This window comes from Hirundo rustica, chromosome 3 (genome assembly GCF_015227805.2).
Source record: "Hirundo rustica isolate bHirRus1 chromosome 3, bHirRus1.pri.v3, whole genome shotgun sequence".
Classification (NCBI taxonomy): Eukaryota; Metazoa; Chordata; class Aves; order Passeriformes; family Hirundinidae; genus Hirundo; species Hirundo rustica.
In genome coordinates, this window is record NC_053452.1 from 9088916 (window position 1) to 9107876 (window position 18961).

An 18961-nucleotide genomic window follows, 5' to 3' on the forward strand; every position below is an offset into this window, starting at 1 on the left:
GTGAAAAATGCCTGCTTTAGCCTCCCAAACCCTCTGTGCTGTGTAGCTGTAAGCAGTGTACTGGATCTGCTTATTTGTTGCAGGGTTTCCCTTTTTTATTTCAACATATCCGTGATGGGATCAACATCAGGCAAACCTGCAACCTCATTTTCAGTTTGTGCCGGTACAACAATCGCCTCGCAGAGCACGTGAGTAGCAGGGACCTGCAGCTATTGAAATCTCCTCTAATTCAAGTGTCATGGGGTAATTGTTAGTATTTTAACTGAATAAACTCAAGTCTAAGTGAGTTTTGTGTGTTTTCTTTTCAAGATTGTGTCCATGCTGTTCACATCCATAGCAAAGCTGACTCCTGAGGTATGTAAACACAACCACCTGTCTAGTAAATAATCTGTAGTCATGTTTTCCTGGTTTAAATCAAAGAAATAATCCTTTGCTCATCAAAACTCTTGCGTGGAAGATGATCCACGGAAGTTTTGTGCAACCAACTGCACTGTTGGTGAAGTTTTGTAGAAGAGAAATTTGCTGCGCCACTTAGGGTGAAAGTTTTATTCAAATCAAATAACATTTCTAGATTCTCCACCAGTATGAATTTCTTCTAAAAAGTTGGTAACATTAAATTATTGTGTGCAAGAATAAGTGGAGATAATTACTCGTTATCTGTCTGTTCAAGATTTGGGGCACTCTTGTGCAGTTCTGTGCTGGCAAACACATTTCTCATTCAGAGTAAATTCCTGCCCTGGTAGTAACAGAAATGCTGAGAGTTCCAAATGGATTCCAGATGCAAAATATATAATTAGGTTGTGACCACTTTGATGAAACATTGTTAAAAGCTGGGTGAGTCTTGGCAGTGTAAAACCTCAAAATCTGAATTTGAATAAACTTCCCAGGATCCATATTCCATGTTATGTAAATACATAAAAATACTAATTTACCTGAGCCAGTGAAGTCTTCTGTAAGTATAAACCAGGATAAATTGGTAAATGTTTCAACAATGGACAGCTTGATTCTTTCCTTTTTCCAGAATAATGTCTATATTTCCTGTACTACATACATACATATATATATACATATAAAATACATATATTTCCTATAATTTCTCCTAGACTGATCCTGCCATATGATCCTGTTCCTTTGCAATGACTGTAACCAGTAACTTAATTTATAGCTATATATGGATTATCTACAGATTAAGTAGTAAGGGATTAAAGTATTATAAATGTTCATGTCTGAAGTCCACAGAAATCTTACAGACATTGGGGTTTTTAAAAAAATACTCTTAAAAATGTGGATGAAATTAAATAGATGAAATTGGGTATTTTTCCCTTTTCTGCATTACAGGCAGCCAATCCTTTTTTCAAATTGCTCACCATGCTCATGGAATTTGCTGGTGGACCTCCAGGAATGCCACCCTTTGCTTCCTACATTCTGCAGAGGATATGGGAGGTACAATATGTAAAATAAAACAGAAGCTAAATCGTCTTTCTCTTCTTGGTTCTTCTATGTCTCTTTTGCATTTTGTTGTCATCCTTCCTACATCAGTCCATGATTTTTTTATTACCGTTCCTCTTCTGAATCAACAGCAACAGCCAATAGACATTAAAAAGTTCTGTTGTAACTTAGCATAGGGTTAATGGCTCTTTCAGTTTAACTTCAAATTTTAGTTTGATTATAAATTAATTGATTTATAATAAGGGCCTAGAATGCTTTTTCTAGACAAATTCCACATAATTTTCTCAGTTATCCTCTTGCAAGGCCTGTAAAATGTTTCAACACCCATCATTTGGTTGTGGATCTTTTTGGCCTTTATGGACAGATTCCTTGGATATTCATTTGACATTTTTGGTTCTCTTTTAAACGTCCATTAAACCTTTGAACGCATAAAATAGCGCTAAACCGAGGCTGCTGGATAATTGCTGTGTGCAGGACCAACCTTGCTTGTGTTTCTAAAATGACAGAGAGACTTTTTAGCCAAGTCAGCACAGGGATGAATTCCTTGGTCTGAGCCATAGATGAGCAATTAAAGCTTTCCCTTCACCTGCCTGCTCTCTGAGTTCCCAGGAGGATTTCGTGTCTTCATTCCTGGCTGAGAGCGGCATGGTCAGTCTGGAGACTGCTGAGGAGCAGCTCATTGCCTTTAATTCCCTTTGAATATGGGGCAGGGCCACTGTGGGCTTGGATTGCTGTTCCAAAGGGCTTCCTCCTGCTCAGGAGCAGCTGTAGCATCACAAGGGCTGCCAGTGATGTGATGGATGAGCTGTAAGTGCTGCACCTCAGGTAAAGGGAGCTCAAACAGCACATCTCTCGGGGCACAGTGACACCCAGCTGGTGACACAGCTCCAGGGATATAAAATGTGCAGGCAGGGGTGTGAGACCCAGCAGTGGGTGCATGCACTTGGGTGTAGAATCTACTTTTACAGCCTCTGCAGCTTCCAGAAGTCCTTAAAAAGTGATGGAGCTCTGCAGACACTGGGAAATGATTGTCTCTTTCTTGGACATTCCCTCCAGCCATTCCCTAGGAAACCTGACAGAGCAATTTGTCCTTTCTAAGTAAAGGGAGGAGATTGTTCTTAAGGTGTTTATTTTTAAAAAGAGATTAAAATTTTATGAGCAGAGTTATGGTCATGTCAGCTGCTTGTACTCTTCAGGTGGAGTAGAGGAACTGAGAACAGCTTCAGCAACTCAGTTACCACTCTGATTCCTTGGGGTAAAATTTATTCTTGTCTGGGCACCTGGGCCTTGAGGTAAAAAAAAACAACCAAAAAAAACTAACAAAAGAACAACCTGCATTTATTGACCTCATGTCAACAGATTTCTAGCTACACAGAGCCAGAAAAGCACAGCAAGCTTCATTTTCTCCTTATTCTCTGAAGGTTTGCTGACTGCACAACAGCACTCATTGCCTTTGGAAAGTGCTGGATGAATTTATTCCTTGAAATTGTATATGCAATGAAAAATGTAATTGTTACCCTCAGCATGAAGCTGCATGAACATCTTTGCATAGCATTTATGATCTTTTGATGTAACTTATAAAAATACAGATTCACTGTTAAGGTTTTGTGTTAGATATTTTTTAAAAATACTTGTTTATAAAGATGAGGTTGTTCCATCTTAGTGCTTAGTATTTCAACACCTAAATATCTCACAATATGCAGAAAGAATAGGCAGAGTAATTTCCTGGGCTTAGACTGAACTTTCAGGACTGTGAACGAGGTTCAGAAGCACAAACCAGTAAAATTTAGTAAGTTTTTCTTTGTGTGCAGAGCAGTTCAGTCTTGCAGATGCTTTGATAGCCCTAAGTGATTTTAATAAGAAACGTTGAAAGTGATTTTATGGTTTTTTAATACAATCAGTGCATAGTAGGAAGATTAATGTATTCCTTTTGATTTTTTCCCCCTGTCCTTCAGGTCATTGAGTACAACCCCTCGCAGTGCCTGGACTGGCTGGCTGTGCAAACACCTCGGAACAAACTCGCTCACAGCTGGGTCCTGCAGAACATGGAGAACTGGGTTGAACGTTTCCTCCTGGCACACAACTACCCTCGAGTGAGAACTTGTAAGTGAATTTTAATTGGAGAAAATTTGCCACCTGTTGCAGTGAGTTGCATGCTCCTGCGTTTGTCTTTTCTTCCTTTCCCAGTTGGTTTAGAATTGTTGGGTTTTAAAATCTTGGGGCTAAGTGAGGTGCCTCATCCAGAGATGTTACCAGTTTTGATGGAAACTGTTTTCATTTGGTACCTCGAATGATACATTGGTAGTTTCTTTATTTTAAGTGGTCAATCTGCAAGGTCCAGGAAAACCTAAAGAAGGAAAAGAGATAATTCCAGAGGTTTTCCATTGTGTCCATCAGATGGCTGTACAGTAGGTGGGAGTAGTACATGTTGTTCTTCCACAGTAATCTTCAGCTGAGTCCTTTGAACTTGTGGGTTAAGGAGAAGCTGCCTTTGCTTTCTCCCAGATTCCAGGGTATCCTGGCTCTGGTTTGTTCTGCCAGGAATCACACTGTCACCTTGCCAGAGAACATTTTCAGCCTTCCCTGTGTCAATTTTTTTACAAATGAGACTCCTCAGTACGGGCCACTGAGCTTTAACACATTTCTCTGGCTGAGGGAGATGTGAAAACTGGAAGTACAAGTTCACAACAGGGTCCAGTTGTGACCATCTCTGAGGAGGTGATGGCCTCTTGATTGAGCACTGGACAACTTCAGTCGTGGAGAACCTCTGGGATGCACTGTGTGATGGGATCTGGGATCACGTTCTGCGGTGGGATGCATTGTGTTAGCTCAGGGAGAACGGGGCAGCAGACAGGGATGTAGGCAGCACATCCCAGCAGCGCTTCTAACGTGCTTTGTACTACTCTTACCCGCTTGGATTTTTTTTCTAGTGTGAATGTAGTAATGCCAGATTGTGTAAAATGCTTTGAAATCTGTAAATGGGACGTGCGGTGCGGTTTTAATTGCTGTTTACATGGCTGTTAAGCAGGTATGTCACTGTCAAAGGCATAACAAATCTGTTTTTATTTGAAGCCGCAGCCTATCTCTTGGTGTCGCTTATTCCGAGCAATTCCTTCCGTCAGATGTTCCGCTCGACCCGCTCCCTGCACATCCCCACGCGGGACCTGCCCCTCAGCCCCGACACCACAGTAGTTCTGCACCAGGTCTACAACGTGCTCCTCGGCCTGCTCTCACGAGCCAAGCTCTACGTCGACGCCGCCGTTCACGGCACCACCAAGCTGGTGCCCTACTTCAGTTTCATGACGTACTGTTTGATCTCCAAAACCGAGAAGCTCATGTTCTCCACTTACTTCATGGACTTGTGGAACCTCTTCCAGCCGAAGCTCTCGGAGCCGGCCATCGCCACCAACCACAACAAGCAGGCCCTGCTGTCCTTCTGGTACAACGTGTGCGTGGACTGTCCCGAGAACGTGCGCCTTATCGTGCAGAACCCCGTGGTGACCAAGAACATTGCCTTCAATTACATCCTCGCGGACCACGACGACCAGGATGTGGTGCTCTTCAACCGCGGGATGCTGCCCGCCTACTACGGCATCCTGCGCCTGTGCTGCGAGCAGTCCCCTGCCTTCACCAGGCAGCTGGCTTCTCACCAGAACATCCAGTGGGCCTTCAAGAACCTCACCCCTCACGCCAGTCAGTACCCAGGAGTAAGTGACCCGCGGTGCGCCGGTCTGTCCTTGCCGTGTCCCCTTTCGCCCGGGGTCTCCCCTTTCACCCTGGTGAAAGGATTACGTGTGAGCTGGAAGGAATTCGTGTGTTTAGATCCGTTTGCTGGACTTTAGAAAGGATTGGTTTGTGTTCAGCTGGAGAGCTGCTGTTGTTTTCTGGGAGCAGACACTGGTGTTTCCACTGTTCGGTATTCCAGCCTAGTCATAAGAAACAAGGAGGAATGAGCTTCGATGGTGGTCTCTAGAAAGGAGGCTGCATTCTAACAAAGGTGGAGGAATTCCCAGGTTCTTCTCTGCTTTCATTTTCTGGAACAGGGCCAAGATTTAGCCTGTTGCATTGCAGGGGAGGACAGCCTGGTGTTCCCCTTGGGAGCACCCACGTACCTTGGGTAGACGTGGGAGCTGCGTGTCAGTACAGCACAGTGACAGCTGCAGCAGAGCAGTGCTGGTTGGAGCAGGCAGTGTGTGATGCTCAAACAGCAGCCTTACAGAGGCTGCAAGAGACCACAGGCCTGGGTTTCAATGATTACACAGTGAATACTGCTTTGGGATGGGCAGGGACACAAAGAATACAAAGCTTCCCTTCCACATTGGAACTTCTGCTTAGATGAGCTCACAGAGAAATTTTACACACTGACAGTCCCGTTGCTCTCCTCGTTGGCGTCTCCCCTCAGATGTCTCAGTTTGTCTTGCAAGGAACCTGTGTTACTCCACTGTGTTTGGTGTTTGCCAGGCATATGGGACCGCAGCAGGTTTTGGCACAAGCAGTTTCTGAATGTTTGGTGCCAGGGATGGGGATTTCAGATTGCTTCGTACGTATATTGATGTACACATGAACGTGACAGTGAGCTGTGCTCTTAGGAAGCATCAAAACAAAAGCATCTAATTTTATAACTTTGAAATCAAGTCTGAAGCATACCATAGCGAGAGAGCTGGCTCTAACCAAGTATTTCTGTGCGTTTCAGGCAGTGGAAGAGCTGTTTAACCTCATGCAGCTGTTTGTAGCTCAGAGGCCAGACATGAGAGAGGAAGAGATAGAGGACATAAAGCAGTTCAAGAAAACCACCATAAGCTGTTACCTGCGCTGCTTGGACGGACGCTCTTGTTGGACAACTCTCATAAGGTACAGCCCTGTGCTCATCCAGCAGCTCAGCTGGAATTCCATCCTCAGCAGAGCTGTAGTTCCAGCTGCTCCTGTTGGCAGTTGTTATTTTGGAGCAGAAATGCGATGTAGAAATTGTGCCTGTGTGAGACGGTTTTATTGTATGGCGTCTTCAACGAGTGTTTCATTTCTGGTCTTGGGAAGTACAGCTGGAAGTGCTGCGTGGGCATTCTCAGCAGAGCTATAAATGGCCTGTGTGTAGGTCAGGGCTGGGGTTTGAAATGGAGCTGTTGGTGCCCTGAAACCCTTGTGGAAAGGACAGGCTGTGTTACCTGGAGGGGCTACAGGCACTCACCTGTCACAGGGCACAGCCACGTTGTCCCAAATAGTCTTCATGTTGAAAGAAACCGTTCATTAGCATAATCCTTTCCTTTCTGCTCTGCTGTAAGCATAAAACATTCTGATCAAAATGTTTTCAGACATTTAAAAGGCCAAACATATGCTTGACTGAATCTATTTAAATGTATCATGTAAGAAGCATAAACTTCTGTCTTTCAGCGTACATTCATTTTCCACAGTTTTGCAGGGGTTGTATGGGAAATATTTCCGTAAAGGTTATTTATAAATTGCTTTCCATAACATAAAGGAGGTCAATGGCAGAGGCATTTTTGAATTAAAAAGTTGGTGGGGAAGGTAATGATGAGAAGAATTATGTTCTTTTGGGGTTTCTTTGTTCTTTTTGGGATTGTTTTCCAAAATAACAGCATGAGTATAACAATTTTAAGCTTGGGATGCGATTTTCAGTGTTCTCAATGTTTGGATTTTTTTCCTAGTGCCTTCAGAATATTATTAGAATCTGATGAAGACAGACTTCTCGTTGTGTTCAACAGAGGATTGATTCTGATGACTGAGGTAATTACTTCATTATTTAATTAGAGCAAACATCTCACCCTCGTATACTTCCCCTGTCAGCTTTAATAAAATGTCTTTATAGTACTAAAAAGATCAGGAAATTGTTTGTCTGCTTCTCAGGACAGAGGGAAAAGCACCAACAGATTATGCTGAGAGGAATAAATTTATGCCTTTTTTTTGGTGTCATTCCTTTTATTACAGGTAATTGGGAATGAGTGGCTGAGTGCAGTCACACAGTTGTTAGTAGTTCAAAAAGTGTTAAGGCAACAGGTTAAAAACCAGAAATAACTGAAAGGGTACTCAGCTGCAGTTGTGGTTAATGCTTCTGACCTTCCTGAGGCAGTTCTTTTCTTTCCTCCCTGCTGTGCCTTTGTTTGCAAGGAGTGGTCTGAAACACAGAAACTCGATTTCTTTCTGATGGAACTGAACCTAAAATGCATCTCTGGAGCACATCTAATTGTTGTAAAAGGGGATTTAGTCCATGAGACCAGGCCAGAATTGGCTCAAAATTGAATGGAAAAAAATGAAATAATGCACCTGTGAAATGAACACAGTTGGGATGTGAAGCCCCTGCTCCCAGCAGTTTCACTCTGCAGATTCCCCATCTCCTGATGAGTGGAATATCCTGGATTCCATTCAGCATTTCCATTATCGAGGTGATGGATGAGACCCTGTGTTTATTAAAAGCACTGGCAGTGCTCCATGGGGCAGGATCCCTTTGAGAAGAAGAATAAAAATCTGGATGTGTTGGAGAAAGGATAAAACCAAGATTCAGTTTATTCTTGGCACCCATAGAACAGCATATTCATGAGAGATATTAAACTGGGAAAAACCATGGTGTAAGACAAGTGGCTCAGAGGTAATTGTGGCTGCGCAGAAAATGGGATTTTGGAATAGGTTGCTGCAGGAGGGGGCAGCCAGCACAACTGGAAGTCGTCAGAAGGACTTGGAGCAAACATCTGTCAAGGATATTTAGTCTGCCTTTAGGCACGTGGCTGGGCTGAGTGATGCTTTCAGGTTGATTCCAGTCCCATTTTTATATGGTTTGTATAAAAAAATCTCTTAACTCTTTTTATGTCACTGGTTTGCATTTCCTGGGGAAAAGTATGGTATAAAGGAACTGGAATTACAGAAATAGTGCAGTGCTATTTGAAAATTGAGTTCTCAGGAGCTTGTTATAAATGTAAACCTATAGATTAAATAATTGTAGTTAATTAGTCCAGAATATCTCTTCCTTTTTGTTATGAAAATACCTCCATCCAGTAAACTGAGTGTAAAAAGTCAGGAACTGAGCTATGAGGTTATCCATATGTGAAATACAAGTAGATTCAGGCACATCCATCGAGATGTATAAAAAGAATTTGGTTTAGCTTAGTTAGCCCTCATCTGTACTAACAATGGATAATTCCGTTTATGAAGAGTGTGTAATAGAAGATGAATTTATCCTGTGTAAAACAGGATTGCTAGGAATTGGATTAAATTGATGCTACTTTACAGCTTGATGTTAGCTGGCCTTACATTGTCACTTGTTGGCTGGATTTTTCCTGGTGACAAGAAACTGCATTAAGGAATTGTCACATCCAGGAAAGTTTTCCACCTTAGGGGGGTGGCTGTGTGTCTTTTGTCTTCACTGTAATATAAAAAGGGCCTGGCAGGGGTTTGTGTTCTAGGGACTGAGGCTGCTGTTCCTTTATCTTTCAAATACCCCAGCAGATTAAATATCTTCTCTTACATCCTGTGCTAGAATTTTTGCAGTTCGGAAATGAGTTGCTTTTCCTTCCCAATATTTCTATAAATCACCGATGCCCACAGGGTATAAAAGGAGAGGTAATTCATCTGATGTACAACCATATATCCTTCAGCAGCATTTTGAAAAATGACTGGCATCCATCTTAATCCTACGTTTTTTTTTCCCCAGATTCATATATCTGTCTGTCTTTGTGCACCTCTTGTATCACTTTGTCTGCTGGCAAAGAAAGTTCGGGATTACGGGGTTATAGAAATACTGTGTCTCAAAGGACACTTTGTTCATTGGGTTGGACATAAAGGTGTGAAAACTTGGTCATTATTTTCAGCTGGTAACACAAACCTTTTACTTTGAAAACAAATGAAGAACTTTGTGATTATATCCAACACCTTACATTTTTGGAGTATAAAGCACCTTGAACATAAAATAAACGAAAATGTATCTGCAGGATAAAAAGAGGAATGCTAACAGGTACCTTAGTTTGGCAACATAAAGTTTTGGCATTTTTTTCCCTTCCTTCCAGTCCTTTAACACGTTGCACATGATGTATCACGAGGCCACAGCTTGCCATGTGACTGGAGACCTGGTCGAGCTTCTGTCCATTTTCCTTTCGGTTCTGAAATCCACACGTCCCTATCTGCAAAGAAAAGGTTCGATTATAACTCTTGTCTTTAAATTAGTTTTCCTCACCCAAACCCTAGTGTTTTGTCTTGCTTGTTAGCTGTTTTTAAAAACTGTACAGTAGAGTATGTGGCTGCTAATTGTTGCTTATTAAATTACTTACTGACTTAATACAAAACTAGATTTCGTAAATTTAATAGCAGTAGACCGGTGAGATTTAACAGATTCCTAGGTGGATTAAGACCAGGGTAGAAGAAAAAGAGACTCCTCAGCAGTGAAGTTCTGTGCTTTATTTAACGAGCTTTTGAGCCATGAGCTAAGCAGCCTCCTGGGATGTTTGCATTTGCAGATGTGAAGCAAGCTCTCATTCAGTGGCAGGAGCGGATCGAATTTGCCCATAAGCTCTTAACTCTGCTCAATTCCTACAGTCCTCCCGAGCTTAGAAACGCCTGCATTGGTAAGTCCTGGCCATGCAGGACCTGTCCTGCCCTGGCACCTGCTGTGAGGTGGAAATGCCGCTAGCGCACGTGCTCTGCTAGAAGCTCTGGAGGTCGGGATTGCTGGTGTGATACTGTCAGGGCATCAGTACCGATGTTCCTACTCCAAAGAGCTCTGGGTTTGTCAGGCTGCGCCGAATATTCCCGTGTTCAGTTAGCAACGCACACCAGGGGCACAGAAAGGCACAGGTCACTTTGGGAGACCGATTTGCCACCTGATAGGGGACATGGCTGAGGAGTAACTCCTCAGTTCAGTGACTCTCTAGTCACTGAGTTTAGAGTCAAATCCCAAATCTGACATTGCATTTTTATGATTCAGTACTGTGAAGGGTAATAGTGGAACTAAAGCTTAAATAGCTTGTAGAAGGGAATGGATTTGCTTTTTGAAGTGTAGACACAGATACTACATACAAACGCCTCTCTTGCTTTAGCGGAGCTATTTCAGAAAGGTCCAGGTTTTTTCTAGTTTAGGCTTTTTTAATACTATTGAATGGATTGCTGATAAAGGCCTAACACTGTGTCCAAAATACCTTTTTTTTGGTGTGATTTGTCTGCATTTTGCCCTACTTTGAGTATTTTCTCGTTGTCCTGACTGCTGCTGGTTGCCATTTTCCAGGAGTCAAAGCTGCTCTGTTAAAGAAGAAGCAAAGAGGGTAATTTCACTGAGGTTCTCATTCTCCAAGCTGGCCCCTCCCTGGTGGCTGCTGCAGCACTGAGCAGGGTCTCTCCCAGGGGCAGAGGTGAAGGGAGTGGGCACGGAGTCAGGGGTGTCACTCAGGCGTTGCTCACGGCGGAGCTGCGGCGAAAGGGATACGAGACAGAGTTTGCAAATGCATGAGCCTGAAGTTGAACTGTTTGCTGTTAAGAAATAACAATTTGTAATAGCAAAAACAACTTTTTGTTTGTAGATGTCCTCAAGGAGCTTGTACTTTTAAGTCCTCATGATTTCCTACATACTCTGGTTCCATTTCTACAGCACAATCATTGTACATACCACCACAGTAATATCCCAAGTAGGTATTTCGGTGATTGTATTTTGAAGTTCTCTTACGCTATTATTACTCTATCGTGTTCCTTGCCGATATCAAATATTGACCTTTTTAATATATCCCTATTTTATCCGAACTTACACTACAGTGTCTCTTGGACCTTATTTTCCATGTCGTGAAAATTTGAAATTAATAGGGGGGAAAAGCAATATTCGTCCTCCGCGTCCCGAACTCAACATGTGCCTCTTGCCCACCATGGTGGAAGCCAGCAAGGTACGTAAACGAGTGGTCCTATAAAGAATTATTTCTCTGTTGTTTTCCCATTTTTAAAAAAGTATTGGAAGAATCCAGTAGCTCAATGCATTTACCTTTTCTTTGTAAACAAAGCATAATTCTTCTTCAAGATGTGTTGTCCTCATATACTCCATTCTGGATGTGCACTTCAGAAGCACCATTCCCCTGCCCTTGGGGATACACGGCTTCGTATTGCAGACACCATAAGGGTTTGGGCATTGTGGTAGGAAAAAAAACCCGTAGCGCACATTTTGGTAATTTCCCAGTCTGTCTGTGGCATTTATAAAGGAAATTGAAGCAGCACCCAGGGATTGTCCAGATGGGTTTCACACTGTTTTAAGGTTTATTGCCAGACAGCCAAGGAGACCCCGCAGGTTCCATTAGAGTCCGTTCAGCTGGGACTGAGGCGTAATCTCCTACTTGTTTGGGTAAAATCCAGTGCCTGAAATGTCATAAAGGGCTTTAAGTCTTTCCACTTGCCATTTTCCCTTCTGTGGGCTTCCTGATGGGATGCCAGCTTTGGTGGGGCTGCTCCGCAGTGACTTGCCACGTCCCGTTGTTACAGCTGCAGCAACGGTGGGATTCAGCTCACGTCACTTTGCCTATCTAAAAGGTCAGCGTGCGGCTCTTCCTGGGGCTCCTGGCCATGAATAGTTACCCTGGGAAGGAGAGAAAGAGCTCCCCTCCTTCCTGTCCCAGGCTCCTGAGCGTGGATGCGGCGACTCGCTCTCCACGGAGTGCAGGGAACACCAGTGACGAGATTTTAGATAGCTAAAGTCAGGTCAGGTGAATCCCACCCGAAAAGGAATATGTATGGACAATCATTTGAAGCAGGAGAACTGGTTACTTGCTGTCCAGTAACTGTGGTTCTTCAAGATGCTTTGTCCACACAGATTCTGTGCTCCCTCCTGCTGTGCTAATTCCGAGTCCTGTCCTAGGGGATTCTTACGGGTGAAGGAATTGAGTGGTGGTTGAAGCCGCCATACCCCTTGTGCCCTCAGGTACAGTGGTCGCAAGGACACACTGGGTGCAGGCACAGCCCCAGTGGACACAGCTATTCAGAAAGAATCCAATCTCCTGCACATGGGGCCTATGTGCACGTAGATGGGAATCTGTGTGGGCAACACATTTCGAAGAAGCACGGTTACTGTAGGGTAAGTAACCCTTCTTTTTTAAAGCTTTCAGAACGATGCTGTGTCTCTTTGTGCACCATCAAATTGACTGTGTAATCCAAGCCTTTGGCAAGATGTTAGAGAGCCAGAAAAACTGTCTCTAGTGGGTTTCCCCGTCGTGCATCCCGAAGTGACATTGCATAATGTAAATATCTAGACTTAAAAAGTTGTCATATTACATGGCACAGTATTTCACCCTTTATGTCGAATTCCTAATACGTTAGGAAGGAGAATATTTTTAAACCTCTAGAACCACATCCACAGTCACGTTGCCCTGTGGTTTTGCATGCTCGTTCTTCATTCAGTTGCTTTGTATAAGGTTGCATTTTTTTGGTTGAGTTTTAGGGGTTTCCTCTTGGCTCTTTGATGCCATTTTAAGCTTATGTGCATCCAAAATACTAAAATATCGACATAAATGTATCGCTGGGTTTGAGACATGCCTGAAAATTCTGCTCTGAAGCTCAGTCTCGAGAAAATTCTGACTTATACAGATCACAACTGACAAGCTATGATTTCAAAAGCAGGAGTGTGTATATATTTAGCTGTCCGTATGTGACACAAAGTTACTGCATTCTTCTCTTGTCCTCTTGGAGCCGTGGTATTTGCACAGCTTTGCACCCTCTCGGTGTTGGCTCCGAGCCCTCCAATAAGAGATTTTCCTGGCAGGGAATCGCATTTGCCATCCCTCCTCCTATCCCACCCTGGTGCTTGCCAAGGCCTGGGTGAGGAGGCACCTGGAGATTACCACTGTTTTCCTGTAGTGCAGGGCAGGTGACAGGCAGGGACATGCTCAGGGGAATCTGGGAGCTGTCCCGTGGCTTTGGAGGTTAAATGAGGCTCTCTTAAATCTTCAGGGCAAAGACGATGTTTACGACCGGATGCTGCTGGACTATTTCTTCTCCTACCACCAGTTCATCCACCTCCTGTGTCGAGTTGCAATCAACTGTGAAAAGTTTACTGAAACTTTAGTTAAAATGAGTAAGTGTCGATGTGAAACAGACAAAGGATTCTTTTTTCTGTGACAGCTCCGAGTCCTTCTCCGCTAAGTTTTATATTGAGGGTTTTTAAGAAAAAGCAGAGCTTGTGGAAGGTGTTTGGATATTATTTTTATCCACAAAACTGTTAATCTGTTTATAAGAGAGTGCAGCCATACCCACATGACTGGAATGTTTCAGGCCTGTCCAGAAAAGAGCTGAGGTAACCATTGAGAATTCAGTCTTACTGTACATTTGGAGTTTAAGACAGGACTCACTAAGGCTGTTTCTGGGTGGTTGGCAATTTAAACGGCTTTGGATCAGATCCTGAATCCTCAGTGTCTCAACAATGGCAGTTAATTGATGATATTTTAATTTTTATATTCCCACACAACCTCGAGGGCGAGTTCCTCAGTGTGCACAGACCTCAGTGTCACACCAATAATCTCATCCAAGGAGCAATGAGAGAATGTCCTTTTATCCCTAAACCACTCCTCTGCTTGTTGTGTGTCACACTTTTTCGATGTATTTATTAAATGGACTGTAAAAACCTCGCAGACACTACAGCTTTCTGATCATACAAAATGCTTGAATGTGATCCTGTAAAATGGCAGGGCACCTTGGCACTGCTTTTCTGAGGAATTTGTGTGTCTCCCACGATGTTCTCCCACACTGACTTCTTCCCTCCCACCGCTGCAGGTGTCCTGGTTGCTTATGAAGGTTTGCCACTTCACCTTGCGCTCTTCCCCAAACTCTGGACTGAGCTTTGCCAGACTCAGGTAAGACTCAGAACCAACAGAATGGAAACACAGGCAAAACACACTGAACGTGGAGCAAAGAACCCACAGTTGGAACTGCTGGGTGGTGGTTAATGAAATACTCTGCCTCTGTTACTGCTGTCTTGAGAAGCTCTGCTAAATTCGGATTGCTCCCTGTCTCCTGCAAAAGCTTAACACAGCAACTCCCCCCAGTAACGGTGCTGGGTGTGCAGAAAGCTCCTCATCCTGCCTCTGAAATCCCAGCTTTTCATGGAGCACAAGCACTGGGATGGATGGTGAAGGGAAAATTAGGAGGTGTCAAGGTCTGGCTACGATTGCAGAGGGCCCTGTGGTTGGCTCATGGATCAGGAGGCTCTGTCCCTTCCCATACAGCCTGAGGGGGATTAACTGGCCTTTCTGGGGAAGGAGCTTCATCTCAGGAAAGTGGGAAATAAGAATTGTCAGTAATTGGTTTATACAATTTACTGGCATCTGATAGACCTGAGCTATTTCTCCATGGGCCTGGCCTGCAGTTCCAGTGCTGACTCTGCCATCTTCTCTCTCCTTGCCAGTCTGCGATGTCCAAGAACTGCGTGAAGCTCCTCTGTGAAGATCCAGTTTTTGCAGAATATATCAAATGTATTCTGATGGATGAAAGGACCTTTCTTAACAACAACATTGTCTACACCTTTCTGACCCATTTCCTTCTCAAGGTACGTGGTCTTTTAGCAATAATTATTTCTCCAGGGAGTGCAAGCGCTGATGCTGCTTCATTTGGGGATGCTGTTTTCACAGTTCCAGTTTTTTGTGGCTTTTAAAAAATTACTTTGTTTCCACAGGTGCAAGGGCAGGTATTTTCTGAAGCAAACTGTGCCAACCTAATCAACACTCTAATTACAAATCTAATAAATCAGTATCAAAGCCTGGAATCTGACTTCAGCAACCAGAGAGTCGAAATTTCCAAAGCGAGCTCTACATTAAATGGGGTGAGTCTTTCCTAACAAACACAGAAACCCCTCAGTTCCCTATGGCGGGTGTTAGGCACTCCCTGCCTCAGCTGGGCTCCTGGGGAGGGCATGGGAAGCTGGGAATATTAACCTGAGTGTGGGGAGCAAAGTGTTAACAGCTGCAGGAGCGTTCATGGCAGGAGTGCTTGACCCAGCAAGGTTTTGTGTCTCAGCATTGCCACCCCCAGGACAGATCTGTGTGAAGGTCAGCAGACGGTGGGTGGGGAGTTTCAGTGGTGTGAGGAGCTCCAGAATGGGATCTCTGGGTTGCTCAGAGCTTGAGCAGGATCTCCTTATCGCACAGTCTCTGAGTGCAGGATTCATCAGGCACCAGTTTGAAAGAAGCCTTAAGTTCGTTCCTCTGTTTCCAGGACCTCCGAGCACTTGCCTTGCTGCTTTCGGTGCACACTCCCAAACAGCTCAACTCAGCCCTGATTCCAACTTTACAAGAGCTTTTAAACAAATGTAGAGCTTGTCAACAACAGAGGAACTCATTACAAGAGCAAGAAGCCAAAGAAAGAAAAACTAAAGGTTTGGTGTTTCTCAAATTCACGTAGTACGTTATTTTATCCCTGCGGGGTGGGCCGTTCCTCGGCTCCAAATCCCAGTAGGGCACAAAAATACCATTTGATCGCGGAGCTAGAATCCGTGAATTGCAGGAATTCTCTGCAAGGAGATGGGTGTTTATCGAAGCGCCGTGTTCAGGGTGGCAACGGGAGCGGTGCCCGTTCCCTGAGCGCCTTCCCCTGTCCCCGCAGATGACGAAGGAGCCACTCCGGTGAAGAGGCGGCGGGTGAGCAGCGACGAGGAGCACGCCGTGGACATCGGCGACATCAAAGCCGAGCCCCGCGAGGCGCTGACCCCCACCAGCACCTCGGACAACGAGACCAGGGACTCGTCCATCATCGACCCGGGAACGGAGCAGGACCCGCCCTCCCCCGAGAGCGCTTCCGTCAAGGAGTACAGGATGGAGGCGCCCTCTTCGTTTTCCGAAGACGTGATGTTGGCCGCGCGCGCGCAGCACGCGGAGGAGCGGCCGGGGAACGGGAAGTTCGAAGAGTGCAAGGAGTTCAAAGACCTGCAGGCTTCCAAGGATTCCGTGGGAGCTGAGGAGGACTCGGAGTTTCCTTCCACGTCGATTTCAGCGGTTTTATCCGACCTCGCAGACTTGAGGAGCTGCGATGGCCAAGCCTTACCATCCCAGGACCCCGAAACTAATTTATCCATCAGCTGTGGCCATTCCAGAGGACTTTTTAGTCACATGCAGCAGCATGACATTTTAGACATCCTGTGCAGGACCATTGAGTCTACGATTCACGTGGTCACACGGATATCCGCGAAAGGAAACCAAGCTGCTTCTTGACATTAGATGGAGCATGTCTGCTTTTAAGTCTCTCTCTCTCTTTTTTTTTTTCCCTCTTTTTTTTTTTTTAAATCTTTCTTCTCTCCCCCCCCAAAAAATGCTGTTTGTATAAGTTTTGCTTATTTCTGTTTTGTGCTTCAGTTTGTCCAGTGCTCTCTGCTTGAATGGCAAGATAGATTTATATGCTTAATTCTTGGTCAGGCAGAACTCGAGATTATTTTTTTTTTAAATTTTATTTTATTTTGCATCTACCGTACACTTTCTTAAAGGGCAATCAGATAATGGCTATGTTTTATGTAATTAAGAGTTCACTGTAGTGGCTTTCATTTAATATGGCTGTCTGGGAGACAGGGCCTCCTGGCCCTGTATGATGTAATTTAAACTTATGGCATTTTTACTGTGTATAATATGGTGTCCTCTGTGCCAGTTTTGTACCTTATAATCGAGGCAGATTGCCTCAGATCGCTGTGGTTCTTATTATCAAAATTAAGTTTACTTGTATACTAAACAACCACAAGAAATTTGATTCTGTAAAGAATCCTCTTTAGCTGTGGCCTGGCAGTATATATATGGTGCTTTATTTAACAGAATACCTGTGGAGGAAATAAAGCACACTTGATGTAAAATTAATTGTTTTATTTTTATTGACATGATCAATTGCTATTCTGTGCACTTCATTAAACCGATTGTGATGACTTTTCATTTGTTTATAATACGTTGCTTCAGTCTTTGGATTTCTCAGCAAAGAGCTTCGTAAGCGAAACAGCGGCAGAGAGAAATGATGGTCAGAGGTTCAGATTCGATGTAAATTCTGGTGCTGCTTTGGTGTGCATGAGTGTTCAGCCACACAGTGGAGAGGGACTGGTGCTTGGTGTTGGAACACGAAGTGCTGTCGAAAGCCGGTGGAACTTGGCATCTCATTTCCCTTGTTTTAACATCTCTTATATACTTTTCCCTCTGCACCATTTACAGACCTCCTTTTTTCCCTCTGCTCTATCTGGCCGTGCTCCCTCACTTTTTGACAGCTTCTGCACCCCTGGAATGACTTTATCATCTCTCCCATTATACTTCACACTGTTACTTCTGAGTAATACCAGTTTCTTATGTCACCTTTTGGACTGTCAATGCTACTGGTTTTAATATCTGATTAAACTACATTTTCAACTTCATTTTCCAGTTGCCCAGCTCATTTGTTTTTGTGTTGTCTTCATCTGCCTTGGTCTTTTTTCTTCAAAATCCTTTCATTCCATCCACCATTCACTGCAGTCTTGCATCACTTGCTTCTCCTTGAGTCTGTGATGCTCTTGCTCTTTGAATTTACCCTCACTGGTTTTAACGTTCTGTAATTAATCTGTCTTTAAAGTTTATAAATTCATATTCCTGTTTATTTAGCATTTTTATCCTGCATTTACAGACACGCTGCTGACACTGGTAAGTGCTTAAGTTGGTATCCTCATTATTCAGACATGACATATAATTGTGGTTTTGTTTTCTTTAGGAATAATTTTATTACTTTTCTGATTCGCTTTCCCCAGACTGTAAGGCCAGAGAAATCATCAACAGCTTCTAGTCAAAACTACAATCAGAATTTGTCTGTCAAGGAAAACACTGGCCTATGGATCAAAACCTGAGCTACAGCAGCTGTTGTAACCCTTTGGGTGAGTAGTTCTCTTAATTAATCAACCTAATTAACAGTGTGCAGATTGTTGGGATGCTGTCTGAGCTGGTGCCCATTTAGCAGGTCCTGCAGGATGGGATCACCCCAGAGCTGTGGCATTCTGGCCTTTGGGGTGGTTTTTTAGCTCATTGTCGAGCAGAGCAACTGTAAACAGAACTTGATAATGATTTCATGAAGGCTACACAAATGCTGCACCATTCATCGTGGCAGGATTATCAGAATGATTACTCTTACTGCTCTTCCCTCACCTCCTCATTTCCCCCTTGTGTATTCCTGCAATTTTTATAAAGATTTTTTTTGCAGTAGTTTTCTGAACAGAAGTAAGCAATACCTGCACAAACACATCTCCCTTTTCCAGAGCCTGTTTCCAGGTGTTTGTCCTCGGTCTCCCTCACTTCCCATGCTCTGTAAGTCATTACTTCTTCCATTCCATTCCCCTTCTCTCACTTTTAGATCAGTTTTCTGGGTTGTGTTTTTCTGCCTTCAGAACCGTTCCCTTATCCTGCCTTTGAAAACACCCTTTAACCCTGAAGCCTTTAATCTTCCACTGGCTTCCTCAGTCTCTTAAAGCTTTGATTTTCTTCCAGGTTTTATCCCACTTCTCATTTATTATTACTTATTTCCTCCTGCAATTTCTACCTCCCTTTTAACCCCTTGAAAATTAAGCTTT

General features: G+C 43.8%; 1 protein-coding gene across 8 annotated transcripts in view; it reads left to right on the forward strand.

The window, feature by feature from the left end:
* Nucleotides 1–17782, forward strand: part of USP34 (ubiquitin specific peptidase 34) — a 111866-nt gene extending 94084 nt beyond the window's left edge. For 3 of the 8 annotated variants that reach the window (XM_040060245.1, XM_040060250.2, XM_040060247.1), the window contains exons 64-81: nucleotides 84–188; nucleotides 310–354; nucleotides 1339–1443; nucleotides 3405–3552; nucleotides 4522–5156; nucleotides 6143–6300; nucleotides 7113–7191; nucleotides 9462–9588; nucleotides 9909–10016; nucleotides 10965–11069; nucleotides 11194–11318; nucleotides 12341–12493; nucleotides 13366–13489; nucleotides 14185–14264; nucleotides 14816–14956; nucleotides 15083–15229; nucleotides 15622–15781; nucleotides 16009–17782. In XM_040060245.1, coding sequence (XP_039916179.1) covers nucleotides 84–188; nucleotides 310–354; nucleotides 1339–1443; nucleotides 3405–3552; nucleotides 4522–5156; nucleotides 6143–6300; nucleotides 7113–7191; nucleotides 9462–9588; nucleotides 9909–10016; nucleotides 10965–11069; nucleotides 11194–11318; nucleotides 12341–12493; nucleotides 13366–13489; nucleotides 14185–14264; nucleotides 14816–14956; nucleotides 15083–15229; nucleotides 15622–15781; nucleotides 16009–16613 — 3150 coding nt within the window. In that variant the 3' untranslated portion in view covers nucleotides 16614–17782. Of the gene's footprint in view, nucleotides 1–83; nucleotides 189–309; nucleotides 355–1338; nucleotides 1444–3404; nucleotides 3553–4521; nucleotides 5157–6142; nucleotides 6301–7112; nucleotides 7192–9461; nucleotides 9589–9908; nucleotides 10017–10964; nucleotides 11070–11193; nucleotides 11319–12340; nucleotides 12494–13365; nucleotides 13490–14184; nucleotides 14265–14815; nucleotides 14957–15082; nucleotides 15230–15621; nucleotides 15782–16008 lie in introns of those variants that run through there. The other 5 variants (XM_040060251.1, XM_040060253.2, XM_040060248.1 and 2 more) reach the window with 4 other exon arrangements.
* The last annotated feature ends 1179 nt before the right edge of the window (nucleotides 17783–18961 follow it).